General features: G+C 44.5%; 1 protein-coding gene across 2 annotated transcripts in view; it reads left to right on the forward strand.

The window, feature by feature from the left end:
* LOC134608846 (sodium- and chloride-dependent transporter XTRP3A-like) overlaps nt 1–20,747 on the forward strand; it is a 774,840-nt gene that overhangs the window by 310,328 nt on the left and 443,765 nt on the right. For both annotated transcript variants that reach the window (XM_063452025.1, XM_063452026.1), the window contains exon 5: nt 12,871–12,981. In XM_063452025.1, the coding sequence (XP_063308095.1) occupies nt 12,871–12,981 (111 nt within the window). The remainder of the gene's footprint in view (nt 1–12,870; nt 12,982–20,747) is intronic.

Below are 20,747 nucleotides of genomic sequence, written 5' to 3' on the forward strand. Positions count from 1 at the left end.
CAGAGCCGCTTGAAGGACACTGACTGGCTGCTATTAGCTTACACTGGAAACCTTTTTTCTTTGTAAAAGCACGCTATAGAGATACCAGATATGATTGGCAATCTGCACTGGAACAGTTCTGCAGAGCACACACTGTAGGCCTGACAGAGCCGCTTGAAGGACACTGACTGGCTGCTATTAGCTTACAATGGAAACCTTTTTTCTTTGTAAAAGCACGCTATAGAGACACCAGATATGAGTGGCAATGTGCACTGTAACAGTTCTGCAGAGCACACACTGTAGGCCTGACAGAGTCGCTTGAAGGACACTGACTGGCTGCTATTAGCTTACACTGGAAACCTTTTTTTCTTTGTAAAAGCACGCTATAGAAATACCAGATAGGATTGGCAATCTGCACTGTAACAGTTCTGCAGAGCACACACTGTAGGCCTGACACACCCGCTTGAAGACAAGTAACTGCTATTCAATCTATAACAGTGAAAAAAAAATGTGGTTTTAAAAGCACGCTATAGAGACACCAGATATGATTGGCAATGTGCACTGTAACAGTTCTGGAGAGCACACGCTGAAGGAAGGACTGACAGAGCCGCTTGAAGGACACTGACTGGCTGCTATTAGCTTACACTGGAAACCTTTTTTCTTTGTAAAAGCACGCTATAGAGATACCAGATATGATTGTCAATCTGCACTGGAATAGTTCTGGAGAGCACACGCTGAAGGAAGGACTGACAGAGCCGCTTGAATGACACTGACTGGCTGCTATTAGCTTACAATGGAAACCTTTTTTCTTTTTAAAAGCATGCTATAGAGATACCAGATATGATTGGCAATCTGCACTGGAACAGTTCTGCAGAGCACACACTGTAGGCCTGACAGAGCCGCTTGAAGGACACTAGCTGGCTGCTATTAGCTTACACTGGAAAACGTTTTTCTTTGTAAAAGCACGCTATAGAGATACCAGATAAGATTGGCAATCTGCACTGGAACAGTTCTGCAGAGCACACACTGTAGACCTGACAGAGCCGCTTGAAGGACACTGACTGGCTGCTATTAGCTTACACTGGAAACATTTTTTCTTTGTAAAAGCACGCTATAGAGATACCAGATATGAGTGGCAATGTGCACTGTAACAGTTCTGCAGAGCACACACTGTAGGCCTGACAGAGCCGCTTGAAGGACACTGACTGGCTGCTATTAGCTTACACTGGAAACCTTTTTTCTTTGTAAAAGCACGCTATAGAGATACCAGATATGATTGGCAATATGCACTGGAACAGTTCTGCAGAGCACACACTGTAGGCCTGACAGAGCCGCTTGAAGGACACTGACTGGCTGCTATTAGCTTACACTGGAAACCTTTTTTCTTTGTAAAAGCACGCTATAGAGATACCAGATATGATTGGCAATCTTTACTGGAACAGTTCTGGAGAGCACACGCTGAAGGAAGGACTGACAGAGCCGCTTGAAGGACACTGACTGGCTGCTATTAGCTTACAATGGAAACCTTTTTTCTTTGTAAAAGCACGCTATAGAGATACCAGATATGATTGGCAATCTGCACTGGAACAGTTCTGCAGAGCACACACTGTAGGCCTGACAGAGCCGCTTGAAGGACACTGACTGGCTGCTATTAGCTTACACTGGAAAACTTTTTTCTTTGTAAAAGCACGCTATAGAGATACCAGATAGGATTGGCAATCTGCACTGGAACAGTTCTGCAGAGCACACACTGTAGGCCTGACAGAGCCGCTTGAAGGACACTGACTGGCTGCTATTAGCTTACACTGGAAACCTTTTTTCTTTGTAAAAGCACGCTATAGAGATACCAGATATGATTGGCAATCTGCACTGGAACAGTTCTGCAGAGCACACACTGTAGGCCTGACAGAGCCGCTTGAAGGACACTGACTGGCTGCTATTAGCTTACACTGGAAACCTTTTTTCTTTGTAAAAGCATGCTATAGAGATACCAGATATGATTGGCAATCTGCACTGTAATAGTTCTGCAGAGCACACACTGTAGGCCTGACAGAGCCGCTTGAAGGACACTGACTGGCTGCTATTAGCTTACAATGGAAACCTTTTTTCTTTGTAAAAGCACGCTATAGAGACACCAGATATGAGTGGCAATGTGCACTGTAACAGTTCTGCAGAGCACACACTGTAGGCCTGACAGAGCCGCTTGAAGGACACTGACTGGCTGCTATTAGCTTACAATGGAAACCTTTTTTCTTTGTAAAAGCACGCTATAGAGACACCAGATATGAGTGGCAATGTGCACTGTAACAGTTCTGCAGAGCACACACTGTAGGCCTGACAGAGTCGCTTGAAGGACACTGACTGGCTGCTATTAGCTTACACTGGAAACCTTTTTTCTTTGTAAAAGCACGCTATAGAGATACCAGATATGATTGGCAATCTGCACTGGAACAGTTCTGGAGAGCACACGCTGAAGGAAGGACTGACAGAGCCATTTGAAGGACACTGACTGGCTGCTATTAGCTTACAATGGAAACCTTTTTTCTTTGTAAAAGCACGCTAGAGAGATACCAGATATTATTGGCAATCTGCACTGGGACAGTTCTGCAGAGCACACACTGTAGGCCTGACAGAGCCGCTTGAAGGACACTGACTGGCTGCTATTAGCTTACACTGGAAAACTTTTTTCTTTGTAAAAGCACGCTATAGAGATACCAGATAGGATTGGCAATCTGCACTGGAACAGTTCTGCAGAGCACACACTGTAGGCCTGACAGAGCCGCTTGAAGGACACTGACTGGCTGCTATTAGCTTACACTGGAAACCTTTTTTCTTTGTAAAAGCACGCTATAGAGATACCAGATATGATTGGCAATCTGCACTGGAACAGTTCTGCAGAGCACACACTGTAGGCCTGACAGAGCCGCTTGAAGGACACTGACTGGCTGCTATTAGCTTACACTGGAAACCTTTTTTCTTTGTAAAAGCATGCTATAGAGATACCAGATATGATTGGCAATCTGCACTGTAACAGTTCTGCAGAGCACACACTGTAGGCCTGACAGAGCCGCTTGAAGGACACTGACTGGCTGCTATTAGCTTACAATGGAAACCTTTTTTCTTTGTAAAAGCACGCTATAGAGACACCAGATATGAGTGGCAATGTGCACTGTAACAGTTCTGCAGAGCACACACTGTAGGCCTGACAGAGCCGCTTGAAGGACACTGACTGGCTGCTATTAGCTTACAATGGAAACCTTTTTTCTTTGTAAAAGCACGCTATAGAGACACCAGATATGAGTGGCAATGTGCACTGTAACAGTTCTGCAGAGCACACACTGTAGGCCTGACAGAGTCGCTTGAAGGACACTGACTGGCTGCTATTAGCTTACACTGGAAACCTTTTTTCTTTGTAAAAGCACGCTATAGAGATACCAGATATGATTGGCAATCTGCACTGGAACAGTTCTGGAGAGCACACGCTGAAGGAAGGACTGACAGAGCCATTTGAAGGACACTGACTGGCTGCTATTAGCTTACAATGGAAACCTTTTTTCTTTGTAAAAGCACGCTATAGAGATACCAGATATGATTGGCAATCTGCACTGGGACAGTTCTGCAGAGCACACACTGTAGGCCTGACAGAGCCGCTTGAAGGACACTGACTGGCTGCTATTAGCTTACACTGGAAAACTTTTTTCTTTGTAAAAGCACGCTATAGAGATACCAGATAGGATTGGCAATCTGCACTGGAACAGTTCTGCAGAGCACACACTGTAGGCCTGACAGAGCCGCTTGAAGGACACTGACTGGCTGCTATTAGCTTACACTGGAAACCTTTTTTCTTTGTAAAAGCACGCTACAGAGACACCAGATATGAGTGGCACTGGGCAAGAGGGCACAATATCCACTGTGAACCTCACACAGAAGCTGGCAGGCAGGCAATGCTCTTCTATTACAGTGAAAAAAATATAATTTTTTTTGAAATCTAAAACTTAAGCTATTGTAAAAACAGATATGAGTGGTGGCACTGACTGTGCAAATGGGCAAGGCATCCAGCCTGACACAGAAGCTGGCAGGCAGGCAACTGCTCTTCTATTACAGTGAAAAAAAAATATATTTTTAAATCTAAAGCTTAAGCTATTGTAAAAACAGAAATGAGTGGTTGCACTGGGCAAGTAGGCACAGTATCCAATGTGAACCTCGCACAGAAGCTAGCAGGCAGGCACCTGCAATTACATTACACAGTAAAAAAAAAAAAAAAAGCAGCCTGATGTTATAGCCCTAAAAAGGGCTTTTTGGGGTGCTGTCCTTACAGCAGAGATCAGATGAGTCCTTCAGGATTGTAGTGGACACTGAATACCCTAGCCTAGCTATCAATTTCCCTATCTAATCAGCAGCAGCTAAACTTTCCCTCCTCTCACTAAGCATGCATCTTCCGAATGAATCGAAAATGGATGCTGGGAGGGAGGTTGGAGGGTGTGGAAGGGAGGGAGTGCTGCTGATTGGCTGGAATGTGTCTGCTGACCGAGAGGCACAGGGTCAAAGTTTGCCCAATGATGACGAATAGGGGGCGGATCGAACTGCGCATGTGTCCGCCCGCCGCGGCGAACGCGAACACGCTAATTTCGCCAGGAACTGTTCGCCGGCGGACAGTTCGGTACATCACTATTGCTGAGTTGTCAGATACAAGTGAAGTGGTTGATGATGACAATGCATCCATGGATGTCACGTGGGTGCCCGCTAGAAGAGAAGAAGAACAGGGGGAAAGTTCAGATGGGGAGACAGAGAGGAGGAGACAAGTTGGAAGCAGGGGGGGGGTCGTCGCAAGGAGCTAGTGGCACAGTCAGACAGCATGCATCAGCACCCGGGGTCAGCCAGACAGCACGCCAATCAACGCATACTGTTGCCACCACCAGAATGCCATCATTGCAGAGCTCAGCAGTGTGGCATTTTTTTGTGTGTCTGCCTCTGACAACAGCAATGCCATTTGCAACCTGTGCCAAAAGAAACTGAGTCCTGGGAAGTCCAACACCCACCTAGGTACAACTGCTTTGCGAAGGCACATGATCGCACATCACAAAGGCCTATGGGATCAACACATGAGTACAAGCAGCACACAAACTCAAAGCCGCCATCCTCCTCCTGGTCCAGCATCTTCAGCCACGTTAACCACTGCTGTCCTCCTTGCCCCCTCTCAACCATCCGCCCCTCCGTCTCTCGCCTTGAGCAGTTCCTGCTCATCTGCCCACAGTCAGGTGTCTGTCAAGGACATGTTTGAGCGTAAGAAGCCAATGTCACAAAGTCACCCCCTTGCCCGGCGTCTGACAGCTGGCTTGACTGAACTCTTAGCCTGCCAGCTTTTACCATAAAAGCTGGTGGAGTCTGAGGCGTTCACAAAAATTTGTAGCTATTGGGACACCGCAGTGGAAGGTACCCGGCCGAAATTTCTTTGCACAAAAGGCAATCCCCAACCTGTACTCAATTGAGCAAAAGGAAGTAATGGCATGTCTTATATACATGTCCCCTGATAGGGGACGTAACAGGGATTAAACTGATAAGAATAGTACTACTTAACACACAACTCCTATCTGGTGGCACATCAGATTAAACGCGCAGTGCCCAAAATTTGAAGTAGAAGGACCGACCAAGCATATTTTTCCATCGCCCACTTCCTAAAATCGATGCCTTATATACATGTCCCCTGATAGGGGACGTAACAGGGATTAAACTGATAAGAATAGTACTACTTAACACACCACTCCTATCTGGTGGCAAATTAGATTGCACGCGCAGTGCCCCAAATTTGAAGTAGGAGGACCGACCAAGCATCTTTTTCCATCTTCCGCTTCCTAAAATCGATGCCTTATATACACGTCCCCTGTTAGAGGATGTAACAGGGATTAAACTGATAGGAATAGTACTACTTAACACACCTTATAATAACGCAGAGAAAGGCAACGCAGAGAGCGGAGTCTGAAGTAGAGGAGTCAGAGGAGGAAGGTGGCTTTGAGGAGGTGGAAGACCAAACACAGCAGGCGTCCCAGGGGGCTTGTTGTCACCTTTCGGGGACCCTTGGTGTTGTACGTGGCTGGGTGGAGGAAGATACCTTCAATGACATCAGTGAGCACAAGGAACGGGACATGGCTAGCTTGGTATCCAACCTCGTGCAAATTGCGAGTTTGCGGTTGTGCAAATGGACTGTTGCAGTGCGTTAAACGGGGAGTTTGGTCTGTCACTGTGAAGCGGGCGTAACCCTTACACTACCTGATCGATACAACATCATACCTGATGTTTTAAAGCACGTTATTCCAAACAATTTAGGAATGTTAGGTGATTAATGCCCTTTATGGATTAAAACCAGACTCTACATCAACTATGTAATTTTCCATGGGAGTTTTGCCATGGATCCCCCTCCGGCATGCCACAGTTCAGGTGTTAGCCCCTTGAAACAACTTTTCCATCACTATTGTGGCCAGAAAGAGTCCCTGTGGGTTTTAAAATTCGCGTGCCCATTGAAGTATATGGCGGTTCGCCCGGTTCGCCCGTTTGCGAACATTTGCGGAAGTTCACGTTCGCCATTTGCAAACCGAAAATTTTAGTTCGCGACATCACTAGAAAGAATAGACCGACCGCACAGCCTGAATCTGTGGAACTGTTTTGGGAATACACACCGGCGTGCGGTCGGTCCAAAGAGACTTTTGACTATCTCCTGAACCGCTGAACGGATTTACACGAATTTTGGATATGTTTGTCCCCAAGTTGCGCTTTTCATAAAAATACAAGATCTTCACTCACCATATTGTTTGGTGTCCTTAAAGACATTTTTAAATTGAATTCAATAAAGATATGTTTAAGTTTTATTCTATACTAGGTGCCCCATGAGTTATCTTTACCACTGTGGGTATACCTGGGGAATTGTTAAAGGAAGGGCAGACCACCCTTCATTCTTTCAATCCTCCAAGGCAATTTTTCTCGTATTTAAACAATTCAGGGTTTATGACCTTTCCTACCCAGTGGCGTACATACGTATGCCACTGTAGCCAGCCTCTTCTCCTGTGGGGCCAAGGAGCCAGCCACCTCAGGGCCCCTCAAGGCTGGCCCTGGTGTCACCCGGCGGGCAGGCTGACGGGTGCGCGAGGGAGCACTCTCCCCTGAGTGCTTCCTCTTCAGCTCCCTCGCGCACCACACTGATACCGGAGCCGGAAGAGCTGAAGAGGGAGCACACAGGGAGAGTGCTCCCTCGCGCGCCTGCCGGATGACACCACTGGACCCCAGGGAATCCCCTCAGCACTCAGTGTGAGTAGGTGTGTTAGTGTGTGTGTTGCTTGTGTTAGAGTGTCTGTGTGTTAGTGTGTGTGTGTGTTAGTGTTAGCGTGTGTGTGTGTTAGTGTTTTAGTGTGAGAGTGTGTGTGTGTGTTAGTTGTTGTTAGTGTGTGTTAGTGTTAGAGTGTGTGTGTGTGTGTTAGTGTGTGTGTGTGTGTGTGTGTTAGTGTTAGAGTGTGTCAGTAAGTGTGTTACTCTTTGTGTCTGCTACTGAGTGTGTTAGTTTGTGTGAGTGTGTGTTTTGTAAGTGAGTGAGTGTGTGTGTATGTCTGTCACTGAGTCACTGAGTCACTGAGTCACTGAGTCACTGAGTCACTGTGTCTGTCAGTAAATGTTAGTGTCTGTTAGCTAGTGTGTATGCATCTGTTTGTGAGAGTGTGTGTGTGTGTGTTAAGCACTAACCTTTCTCCAGCGCCGGACTCCCTTGGTGCTGGGGATCTCTTCGCCCCGATCTGCCTCTCAACTCCGTATGCGCATGCGTGGCAAGAACCGCGCGCGCATTCAAACCGCCCATTGGAAAGCATTACTCAATGCTTTCCTATGGACGTTCAGCGTCTTCTCACTGTGATTTTCACAGTGAGAATCGTGGAAGCTCCTCTAGCGGCTGTCAATGAGACAGCCACTAGAGGCTGGATTAACCCTCAGTGAAACATAGCAGTTTCTGCTGGAGTGTTCCACAAAGAGGGAGCAATGTGACAGACCCTCTTTCCCTGATTTTTGTAACTGGGAAAAAAACTGTTCATTTAAACCATTCTCCTAAAATGAATGGACCTGTGATTATGCAAAGATCCCTTTGCAGCACAAATTTTCTGCCAAATGACCGACAACCCAGAACAGGAGTGTGGCACCCATTAACCTCCCTGACCCGCTTAACACCTCTAAAACCTCAACGTTCTAATTGATCAACAGGGTGGTCGGCGTTCGTTTGTATGGACACGTGGCGGCGGCCATTTTGTTTAGCCGAACGCGCTCAGCAGTGTTTGGTTGTCGAACGTGTGCAACTATTTTGGCTATACTTTCCACGAACAAACTCTTACCTTTCGTGTGTTTGACTAAAACCATATGAACAGAGCGCTATTTCTGGAGCCTAAACTTGCGAACAATGACAGTAGGCACGAACGGATCAGTTTGTGCAATTGGTACTTTATGTGAAGGGAAAGATAGACCGACCACACAGTCTGAATCTGTGGAACTGCTTTGGGCATGAAAAACATGCATGCGGTCGGTCAAATAAGACTTTCAGCTAACTCCCGAACCACTGGACCGATTTGTCTGAATTTTGGATATGTTTGTTCCCTTATTATGCTGGTTCAGAAAATGTAACTATATTGGAATTACATGTATAATTTTGGAGTTATAAAAATTTAGAAAAAAGTATATTTTTGCTTGGAGATAATTGAGTTGATACAGCGATTAACTCAATTATTTCCCATGCAGAGGGGAGGAATTCACAGTAAGAAATGGGAGTGTGCAACTGTGTGATTGTACGTTATTGGTTTTTAAGTTTGTATTTTCAGTGCCCAACAAGGTCCATGTGGGTGGCAAACTTGTTGGAAAACTTGTATAAAAGAAAGGCTGGTGTGCTCATTAAAACAGTTCTACTTCACCCTCAATCTTGTCTCTTATTGTCTTGTCTTGTCTCTTATTGGGGGAAACTGCTATACAGCTATAACACTAGCTCTTTTAAGAGCTTCTCAACTTGGATGACTGCTGGATGCTGACAATACCCCTCACTCATCTGAATAATGACACTCTCTAGTGGTGGGAACCCCTCTACTCACCGGGTTAACCGCTACAGTTCCCTTTCATGTGAGTCCACGGTCTATGGACCCGTCATTTCGTCAATCTGTCCCTTGGGGGGCATGTCATTCTGCTATTTAGGTGTATTGCTGTCATTTGACCCGTGGCGTCCCCCCCTATAGGAGGCACCACCATGCCCCGGCCAGACAGCTCTGGGCCCTGGTCGTTGATGCCGGCGTGGAGGGGGGTAGGGCAAAGGAGAGAGGGGAAAAGGGATGAAAAGGAAAGCCAAAGTGGGTGAGAGAAGAGGGTCCTGGTGATCTTAATATATCTTGCAATATTAATGGTATTTAATGCTATAAAAGGTTGAAATTTTGACTTATTTTGCAACCTTGCCTGTTGAGAGCATTTGTCTATGGACATTAGATATGTGAATATTGTGGGGGTAAGAGATGGTCAGCCAGCATGGGGGGAACCTCTCAAGATCCTCCGTATGCAAGGAGGTGATGTCATCTGAACTCAGGTCAGGGTCTTCTCCACCCTAGTCAACATGACAAGGGATGAGAGGGACGGCAAGCGAGGAGGAGGTCATCTCTCCCTTGTAACCACCACTGTTATTCAATCACTATGTGCACAATTGTGGGTTTGTTGAAATTCCACCCACATTGTTTTTGCTGTGTGGCTCATCTTTCCTATTTTTGTTTGATTCCACATTATCACTTCGTATTCTAATGTGGTGGACACTAAGGCTGTGGATGGGTATGTTTGTGATTTCTCAGTTCTTGGCTATTAGTGTAGATACTGTGTTAAATATGAGATATATACATTTTTTTAGTGGGTCTGGCCCTTAGGGAACAGTTTGAGTAAGAGTATTTCCGGTGTTTGGTCTAGAACGCAACCTGTTGCTGTTTGAATTAGTGGGATTACATCTTTCCAAAGGGTTTGTACTCTACTGCACTCTACTGCAGGACCATCATATATAAAACATCATCTTTTTGTGTGTGGCACCTCAAGCAGAGATTACTATTTGCAGGGAATATTTTGTGTAGTCGTGTAGGGACCATATACCGATGGTATAATAACTTGCGGGATGTCTCCAAGTGGGAGAAACATGCCGTTAATCTTTTATGTACCACAAAAAAAATCCTAATCTTTTTGAGTTTGTTTGTGATTTAGATATTCTTGCCAGTCTGTCATAAACCTCCATGGCATTTCCTCCTGATATGTGATGATTTGTCTATATCGTGTTGATAATGTTTTTTTTTTTTGGGGGGGGGGGGGGTTTGGGTGCATCTGCATGCACATCTTTTCGAAGGTGGTTAGTGGGGCTGTCGTATCGGTGGTTGAAGCCTGTATTTCATTTGTAGCTACTAGCTCCTTCATGAAAATGTGAATCTAGATGGTAGCATATACTCTAGTTGAAGCTCTGGAAAGGAGCGTAGGCCTTGTGTGGTGTGTAATTGGTATAGATGCATGAGACCCTGATGCTGCCAATTCAAATAGTGAAATGTTTGGTTATATATTTGGAGTGTTCATAGTGGGGTCACTAAAGATCAAGGATTGTCTCTCTCTCTATATCCACCCATTAGGGAGTGTAATTGGTAGAGTAGGCTTTTAGATTTGGGAAACCTAATCTGTCTATTTCTATCTGTTTGGTAAGTAGACTCGTGGGTGTTTTCCTCCCCAACTGAATTTGAGAATGATAGTTTGTAGGCATCTGAGGAATGACTGCGATATCTGGATTTGTAGTGAGCGTAACAGGTATATGATTTTAGGTAAAATAGTCATTTTTACTGCTGCAATCCTTCCCAGCCATGACAGGAATTTGCACTGCCACGTATGAAGTGTCTGCTTAATCTCTTTTAAGAGTTTAAGGTAGTTCATGGGAAAAAGGTCACCATCTCGTTTAGTCACCTAAGAAAATCAGATAGTTGTCTCTCCGGTCGTAGTTGAATACCTTCTGTAATCTCTCCTCTAGTGTTCTGGGAATGTTGATGTACATCGCTTGTGTTTTGGTTATGTTTAGCTGGTAATATGATTGTTGACTGTATGTTTGTAGCTCGTTGTGTAGGTTTGGAAATGTGGTGAGTGATTGTGTTAGTGGTAGGAGGATGTCATCAGCAAATAGATTGTGTTTATATTCTGTATGTCCAATAGCTACTCCATGGATATCTTTATTGTTCCTAATGGCTATGGCCAATGGCTCAAGGGCTAAAACATAGAGGAGGGGGGATAATAGGCAGCCCTGGTGGGTTTTATTAGAAATAGTAAATGGTTCAGAGCAGAACACGGAGTTCAGTACTGTTGCCGTGGGCATGCTGTACATGACATTTATTACTGATAAGAAGTTTGTTGGAAAGCCATATTTAATCAAGAGCCCGTGTAAGAAGTGTCAGTTTTGTCTATCAAATGCTTTCTCAGCATCAAGGGAAAGCATAATGCTTTCCTGGTGAGTTTGCTTAAGGAAGCAGTAGATATCTTGCACTTTCCAAGTGTTGTCAGAGCCCTGTGTGCCTGACACGAACTCCACCTGGTCTTTATGGATTAATGTTGGGAGTATGGAATTAAGTCTATTCATGAATATTTTTGCATACAATCTACAGTCTGCGTTTAGTCAAGAGATTGATCTGAAATTCTGACATACGTGCGGGGGCTTGTCAGGTTTTAGGAGAGTGATAACATGTGCCAATATTATAAAGAGATGCCTAGTACTTGTTAAGTTCAGCTGATATTACTTCTGGAAAGGGGGACAATCTTCCAGACTACTTTTTAATGCATAGCCCTTTGTTAATCTCTGTGTATCAACATTCAATAAACAGTCATGCACGTAGGAGTACGTGTATGCAGTGCTTCAGCTTAAAACACTGCACATACTGAAATATTTTTAATTGTGTGCTGGGGGCTAGTTCCACCCCCAGCACATGTGAAATTAGCAAACCAGAACTCTGTTCCGGGCTTCCAGTGTAGATTCTGTGCACATAATACATCCGTTCATCAAACATTATAATCTTCCCCTTGCAGGCAGAGCACCTTCAAGGGTAAGATTGATCCCCTCAACTCTTCCGACCCACATTGCACTCCCTCTAGCCCTTCTCCATTGCCCTCAGAAATTTTATTTTTGTAAATGAGCCCTACCTCTCCACTCATTACTTTTCCCTTCCGTTGCTGAAACACAGACTTCGTTATAAAATATACCTGCAACAAAAAACTGGACTTCTAACAAATATGTTATTTACCTGTCAAATCCTTCTCTTAATTTTGGCTCAGCCTGTAAATCATTAGGTGTCTTGCCCAAGAAAACTTACTGATTAGGTGGGCTGACTGGAATTAGAAACTAGATTTACCATCGCTCCAAAAAGCCAATATTATCCTATAGAGAACTATGAGAGCTGTTAGTCAATACTGTTAGTGACTGACTTTCAGCAACTGTAGCCAGTTTCTACTTGTGAAATTTGTTAGTCTTACATGCTTCCTCCCTTTCTCAGCCAGTTTAAAAGTAGCAGCAACATTATAAATATGTGTGGTGTCCAGCACTCTGCATTTTGTCCAAAGCAAATTTTGTTTAATAACATAATTTAATTTAATTTATTGATTAGACAATTGAATTTGAAATTTGTTGTTCACCAAATAATTTTAAGAACTGGTAAGACAAAATATGTAAAAACTATTAAACTTTTTGTTTGGCAAATTGAGTTCCATAGGTTTATTCTGTGTTAGTAGCATTAGTAGCATTGATCTAAAGTTGCTATGATTATTTTGTAAAGTTTATTTTCCATTTGAAATGTGGTTAAATTAATTAATACATTCAATATTGATTCTTCACAGGTTGTTTATGTAACAGCAACAGTACCATATGTTGTCCTTCTTGTATACTTGGTCAGAGGGCTAACTTTGCATGGAGCAGTAAATGGATTGACATATATGTTTACTCCAAAGGTATGATTGCAATGGAGCCACTTTGTGTAATTCTAACACTGTAAAATACAGAATGTAAAGTTATGCTCAAAAGTTTGCATACCCTTGGAGAATATGTAATATATGCACCATTTTTAAAGAAAACATGAATGGGCAGGCAAAACTGTTGGTTATAACAGAATGGCACAATCATAAAACAAAATGAAGAAAAAAATTAAATGACCCCTGTTCAAAAGTCTGCATACCCTTAGTTCTTAATACTCTATATTGCCCCCTTTAGCATCAATGATAGTGTGCAGTCTTTTGTAATAGTTGTCTATGAGGCCCCTAATTCTTGCAGGTAGCATAGCTGCCCATTCGTCTTGGCAAAATGCCTCCAGGTCATGAAAGTCTTTGATCATCTTGCATGAACCGCACGTTTGAGATCTCCCCAGAGTGGCTCGATGAAATTAAGGTCAGGAGACTGTGATGGTCACTCCAGAACCTTCACCTTTTTTCTACTGTAACCACTTGAGGGTTAACTTGGCCTTGTGCTTAGGGTCATTGTCATGCTGGAAAGTACAAAATGCTCAGCCGTCATGCAGAAGAATGCAAATTGTCTGCCAGTATTTTCTGATGACATGCTGCATTCATCTTGCCATTCATTTTCACAACCCCCAAAACATCATCGAGCCACCACCGTGCTTCCCAGTGAGGATGGTATTTTTTTCACTAAAGGCCTTGTTGACCCCTCTCCAAACGTAGCGCTTATGGTTGTGACCATAAAGCTCTATGTTGGTCTTGTCACTCCAAATTACAGTGTGCCAGAAGCTGTGAGGCATGTCAAGGTGTTGTCGGACATATTGTAACCAGGCTTTATTGTGGCATTGGCACAGTAAAGGCTTATTTCTGGCATCTCGACCATGCAGCACATTTTTGTTCAAGTATCATCGTTTTGTGCACCTTGAAACAACCACACCGTCTTTTTCCAGAGCAGCCTGTATTTCTCCTGAGGTTACCTGTGGGTATTTATTTGTATTCCGAACAATTCTTCTGGCAGTTGGGGCTGAAAACTTTCTTAGTCTTGGTATCATTGAACTTAAGATCCCTGAATTTTCCACTTCTTAATAAAAGATTGAACAGTACTGACTGGCATTTTCAAGGCTTTGGATATCTTCTTATATCCTTTTCCATCTTTTTAAAGTCCCATTACCTTATTATGAAGGTCTTTTGACAGTTGTTTTCTGCTCTAAATGACTCAATATCTAGCCTGCTCAGTGAATCCATGTGAGAGCTAACAAACTCATTGGCTATTTATACACAGACACTAATTGCAATTTAAAGAGGCACAAATGTGGAAATTCAATCTTTAATTGTCATTTTAATCTATGTGTGTCACCTTGTGTGTCTGTAACAAGGGCAAACATTCAAGGGTATGTAAACTTTTGGACAGGGCCATTAGGGTGATTTCTGTTATCATTGTGATTTAAACAGGGGTAAAAAAAAGCTATACGATAATAAGATAATAAATAGCTTCTTATGATCACAATTGTGACGGTACAATCCGTTACTCCGTCAAGCATTCTTCTTCCCATAAAATAAAATCAGCAAGTAATCCACAGAGTAATACATTGCTGGTCTCGCCAAATAATCCACACATGAGCCAAAGCTTAATGCTGGAACAAATCTGATTTACTGGCACACAGAACTCACAATTTATGCAACACAAAACTCCTCCTCTGGGCAAGGCTAGATAATTGAGTTTTAGCAATATACATAGCTCAATTATCTGCTGGCCAGAACATTTACACTTTAACATACTTTTTACCTAACATTCATAACTCTAAAACCATACATCACATTCACATACAAATTACATATTCACAATCAATCCATTCAGGGGAACAACATATTTAAAAAAATGGCATGAATCAGACCAGGGGTTCAAAAGTTAGTAAAAGTATATTTTGTCCCTTACTGGCAGCATGGCAATCTGGTTTAAACAGGTTTTACAGAGGCCTCTATCTTGGAGACAAAGGGGAAAGTAATCCAATTATCCAGGGCTAGTGGCAGACTCCATTGAGCCCATGGTTTCAAAAAGACATCAAACACTTTCAAATACATAAAGTCACCTTTTACACATAACACACAGACATTTCTTTTATACATTTTAAACCGAACAGATACAGGTATTTAAACAGCAGGGAGAGGGGTTAACTGAGGGCCCACGGGCAAGTACATGGAAATTCCTTCACAGCAATCCTTCAATAAAATACATGTTTTTGCAGGATCAGTCATATTTTCAAAATCAATGCCAAAATGTTACAATTTCTGCCAGGGTATGCAAACTTTTGAGCACAACTGTATATAGAATTTCCAACCTCTCTACCATGATCATCAGCAATCTTTAATTGTAATTATGTTAATGTATGACTTTAATATGTGTTAGATTTTTTTTAAAATTGTCATTCAAAATAGCATAGTCTTCATTCCCCCCCTCCCCATAGTCTTCATCCCCCCCCTTTCCATAGTCTTCACCCCCCTCCCCATAGTCTTCACCCCCCCTCCCCATAGTCTTCACCCCCCTCCCCATAGTCTTCACCCCCCTCCCCATTGTCTTCACCCCCCTCCCCATAGTCTTCATCCCCCCTCCCCATAGTCTTCATCCCCCCTCCCCATAGTCTTCATCCCCCCTCCCCATAGTCTTCATCCCCCCTCCCCATAGTCTTCATACCCCCCTCCCCATAGTCTTCACCCCCTCCCCATAGTCTTCACCCCCCCTCCCCATAGTCTTCATCCCCCTCCCCATAGTCTTCATCCCCCCTCCCCATAGTCTTCATCCCCCCTCCCCATAGTCTTCATCCCCCCTCCCCATAGTCTTCATCCCCCCTCACCATAGTCTTCATCCCCCCTCACCATAGTCTGCATCCCCCCTCCCCATAGTCTTCATCCCCCTTCCCCATAGTCTTCATCCCCCCTCCCCATAGTCTTCATCCCCCCTCCCCATAGTCTTCATCCCCCCTCCCCATAGTCTTCATCCCCCTCGCTCCCCATAGTCTTCTCTTCTCTCCCATATTCTCCTCTTCCATACTGCCCCCCTCCCCTTGTCCCAGAGATTACCCCACTCTGATGTTATAGTTATATTGCTTTAAGTGAATGTAATATACATTGAAGTGTTAACAACACCTTATGATACACACACTCGGTGCCCATATCTAATATGGCGGCTAATTATTCAGATTACCGTGCCCACATCTATTTTATCTATTGCAGCTATCTGTTTACATAGACACTCTGGAACGCAACGCACGTTGTTCTCTAACGTTGCGTGCGTTCCACCTGAGCGTCACGATCATTCTGGCCAATATTCCGGAATGACGCACCTATCACGTCATTTCCGGTACGACGCGAGTGCCGCGTCACCATTCTGGCGACAGCTGCGTTCCACAGACACTACCCGGAAATGAAAACGAGCGTTCCAAGACAGCAAACCCGGAACTAGGAACCACCACACCACCAACGAATTTTCCTAATTGACAGCCATATATAAACGGATCCATGAGGGAGATGATCCACACTTCTGAAGAAGCCCTGTGAGGCGAAACGCGTAAAGTGGACTTTTATTTATACTTGTTATTATACCTGATTGTTTTATATATTAAAGTACTTTTTTTAGCATACTTTTCTATATATTTTTATTATTATCATCTTCTACTCCCTGGATCCTGCATATCCCTGGTGGGGATTATACCACCTAGGCTGTTTATACTAGAGCAGGTTTTATGCTCTAGAAATTGTAAGTACAATACCTTTTATACTTGTTACTGTGGTGGAATCTCGGTAAAAATAAATTTAGTAGGCCGAGATTACCACGTGGCATGTGTACGTGCATATGTTGACGTATCGATCAGTTGGTTGCACGAGGCAAGATACGATCAGTAGTGTACGGAGCATGTGCAAGGATACAGGATGTAGTATTCCCCTCCTCCATTGTGCTGGACAAGCCATGCGGTCAAGCAGGAAGTTAATTCTTATTTGTATTGATTGGTTAAGAGAATGTGCGGGTGGAGCTTAATATGGGAGGAGTTATGTGCCTATATAAGGAGCCTGCACTATTGTCCGGGGCTCAGAACTTGTGGTATTTTGGTGACGCTAGTCCCTCTGAGTCCCGATCGGTGATCCAATAAAGAATCTCTTCCTTCCTGAAGAAACCTGTGTCCATCTCTCTGTGCTTCGCTTCCGTCAGTTTCTCCGGTATCATTTGGTGCATTGGCCGGGAAACTCATCGTTCAACGGTAGCTGAGAGGCAGAGGCGTGAGACGGTCTATCTTTGCCCACGTTCTCTACGGCTGCACCCCTGAACTTCTGCGTGGACCTCCCTTCGTCTCGGCGCCACTGGTCTGTTGTCCAGGAGATCATCGGCCTCTACGTGAGAAGTGCTGGGGTGTCCCCGTCGATGAGTGTGAACTCAGGTTCAGGAACGAGGAGGTAAGACAACTGCTGTTTTAGACAGCAGGACCCACTAGGGGTATACCGATTGTGCGGTAGGCCCAAAGGGGTTTGAATCTGTGTATCTGCCCCCTCTGTCGGAGGGAAGGAGCGAAGGCGCACCGCTCGATCGAACGCTCTTTAGTCAGACCGTTTGATTTTGTTAGTCAGGCGGGGTCCTGGTGTAAATAGCCCTAGCCGGACACCGGTGTCTTGTCTAGACTAGCGTTCTAGGGTGTATATTACGTTCGCTAGGTCGGAGGGACCGGGAGACTAAGCGGCGCCTGTGTAAATTCAGTTCGCTAGCTCTCAACCTATCTGGGCTAAGTGGGAAGGCGTGTAAATTTGGAACCCACTAGACTTTTGATAGTGCGACTAAGAGGCGCCTGTGTAAATTCGGTTCTCTAGCTCGCTATATGTGGTGATTGGGCAGTGTGGCTAACCAAAACGGGTGTATATAGTTTTAGGTAGTCCATCAAGGTACTGGCCAATAGTTTAGTTGGGAATTGTAAATGTGATAAAGATTGTTTAGTAAAGTGTATATCTTGTTAGATAGCGCGAGCTCAGCCGTCTAGCGAGAGTGTTAATAGTGTGTTGCTGTATTATAGTGCACGGTACCATAACCCTGTATATTTACTGACACTGTATATAAGTACTAATCACTGTCGTCCATTGCATGTTTAACACCATAACCACTAATAATTGTATTGTGACCTTAACTTGTGCTTTGACCTATGCTAACCGTACTGTAACCGCTATTTGTAAAAGACGATGTTACTGGGGTGTGTTATAGACGGGTAATTCGTATATAGAGAATTATAGCGTGGGTGACTGTATAGTTACGCCAAAGGGCATAATATTGATTATTTAGTGACTGGTGTAACAGCTGTGTGTGTACGGGAATTCCCTGAGTGTTTATTGTGTTATTGTGTACGTTTCACTTGGTAACCGTACCACGTGGTGCTGTTGCCAGAGGAAACGGGTGTGACTGTTGAATAGTACGCGTGTATAGTATTCGTTGTCGACGACGTTCCATTGTTAAGTATGGGTGCGTCGCAGTCAACGATTCCGGATCCCTTAGGTTGTATGGTGAAGAATTTTAAAAAGGGATTCAAAACTTGTGATTTTGGGGTTAAAATGTCTCCTGTACGTTTGGTCACTTTGTGTACTAGGGAGTGGCCTACTTTGGTTGCGGCATGGCCGCCACGTGGCAGTTTGGATCCAACTCTGGTACAGCGCTTACACGTGGCTGTATCGGGTAGGCCTGAACTTTACGGCCAGTTTCCTTATATTGATTGTTGGAGACAGGCCGTAAATGACTCGCCAAAATGGCTCCGGACATGCCACGAGGAGCAATGTCGCCTCATGGTAGCTAGGACTTGTTTGTCCACGAGGACTGGTGTTAGGCCCATTTTGGACACGCCCCCTGAGTCCGAGATCCCTTTGCCGCCCCCTTACTTTCCGTTAAGAGGAAGTGACGCAAATGCAGGAAGTCCTGCAACCCTCCCCTCATTACCCTCATCCACTTCCGCTTCCTCTTCCAGTACAGGATCCACCCCCCCTCGTACTAAATCTCCCCTTCCGGAATCAGAACCAACCCCCATTAAAAACGAATATCCTGATTTGGCGCCACTTCAGACTTCCGGTCAAGCTTCATCTAGCTCGGCTCGAAGTGTTTTATTTACAACCTTTTCCCAAAACCAAGCTCCCACATCCCCATACCCTATTTCTCCCCGACTGGAACCTATGACTGACGCCCCTCCACGTAGCCCCATACAGACCCGACAGCTGACCGGTGCCCAACAATTAAAACACTATCAGATGCCTCTTCGTCTGAATCCTGGGCCAGCCTATATCGATGCCGCAGGCCAAATGGCACATGCTGACCCAGTCTTTGTATATGTCCCATTCACGACAACCGATCTCTTAAATTGGAAGACCCACAATTCCTCGTATACTGAGAAACCACAAGCTATGACTGATCTGTTCACCTCAATAGTACAGACACATAACCCGACATGGGCTGATTGCCAGCAGTTATTAATGACTTTATTCAACAATGAGGAAAGGACAAGAATTAATCAAGCGGCCATTAAAGCACTAGAGGATAAAGCCCGTACTTTAAACCAAGCCAATCCATCAGCATGGGCCGCAACACATTATCCCAACACCGATCCCGATTGGAATGTAAATGGTGCTGATATGGTTCAACTCAGAGCCTATAGAGACGCTATAATTGCTGGCATGAAAGCCGGAGGAAAGAAAGCCATTAACATGTCGAAGACAGTTGAGGTGATTCAGAAAAGTGATGAAGCGCCCAGTGTCTTTTATGACCGATTATTGGAGGCATACCGCTTGTATACCCCCTTTAATCCAGAAGACGCAGACAATTCCCGAATGGTGAACTCCGCCTTTGTCAGCCAAGCTTATGAAGATATTAAGCGCAAGCTACAAAAGTTAGAAGGGTTTGCAGGTATGTCCATCACCCAACTAATGGAGGTAGCGAATAAGGTTTATATGAATAGGGAAACAGAAAGTAAGAAAGAGGAAGAGCGCAAGATGCGTAAAAAGGCTGATATGCTAGCGGTAGCGATCGCAGGCGTAGATAGACGGGGCCCAGATAGAGGCGATAGTAGATGGAATAGGGAGCCTTTGAGTAGGAATCAATGTGCGTATTGCAAGGAAGAAGGGCATTGGAGGAACGAATGTCCACAAAGAGAGCAGTACGAGAGAGACCAACCCAGGGCAGGTTATGGAAACTTTAGAGGCAGAGCGAGAGGTAGAGGAGGCCCCGGAGGGAGTAATGGTAATAGAGGGAGTAATGGGAACAGAGGAAGTGTTAGGGAAGACAGGTATTTTCCAGCAGCGCAAAGGTCCCGCGATAGAGAAGGTAGGGACTTTGTAGGATTGGCTGACACGGTCATGGAGGACTATTGATACCGACCGGGCTCCATCCCCCTTGGTCGAGCGGAGCCTATGGTCGATGTATCAATAGGGGGAAAAAGGAGTGCGTTCATGATCGACACTGGTGCTGAACATTCAGTGGTGACTAATCTAGTTGCTCCTCCATCTGGAAGGACTATTACTGTGATAGGAGCAACTGGAAGAAGTGCTGAAAAACCGGTTCTTAAAAGTCGACTCTGTACATTGGGAGGCCACGTAGTAAAACATCAATTCCTTTATATGCCTGAATGTCCAGTCCAATTGCTGGGACGTGATATGCTATCTAAGTTACAAGCGCAGATTACGTTCCTACCAAATGGAACAACATCTTTAAAGTTTAATGGACCTTCAGGTATCATGACATTATCCGTACCAAA

The sequence above is a fragment of the Pelobates fuscus genome, chromosome 4 (genome assembly GCF_036172605.1).
Source record: "Pelobates fuscus isolate aPelFus1 chromosome 4, aPelFus1.pri, whole genome shotgun sequence".
Taxonomy (NCBI): domain Eukaryota; kingdom Metazoa; phylum Chordata; class Amphibia; order Anura; family Pelobatidae; genus Pelobates; species Pelobates fuscus.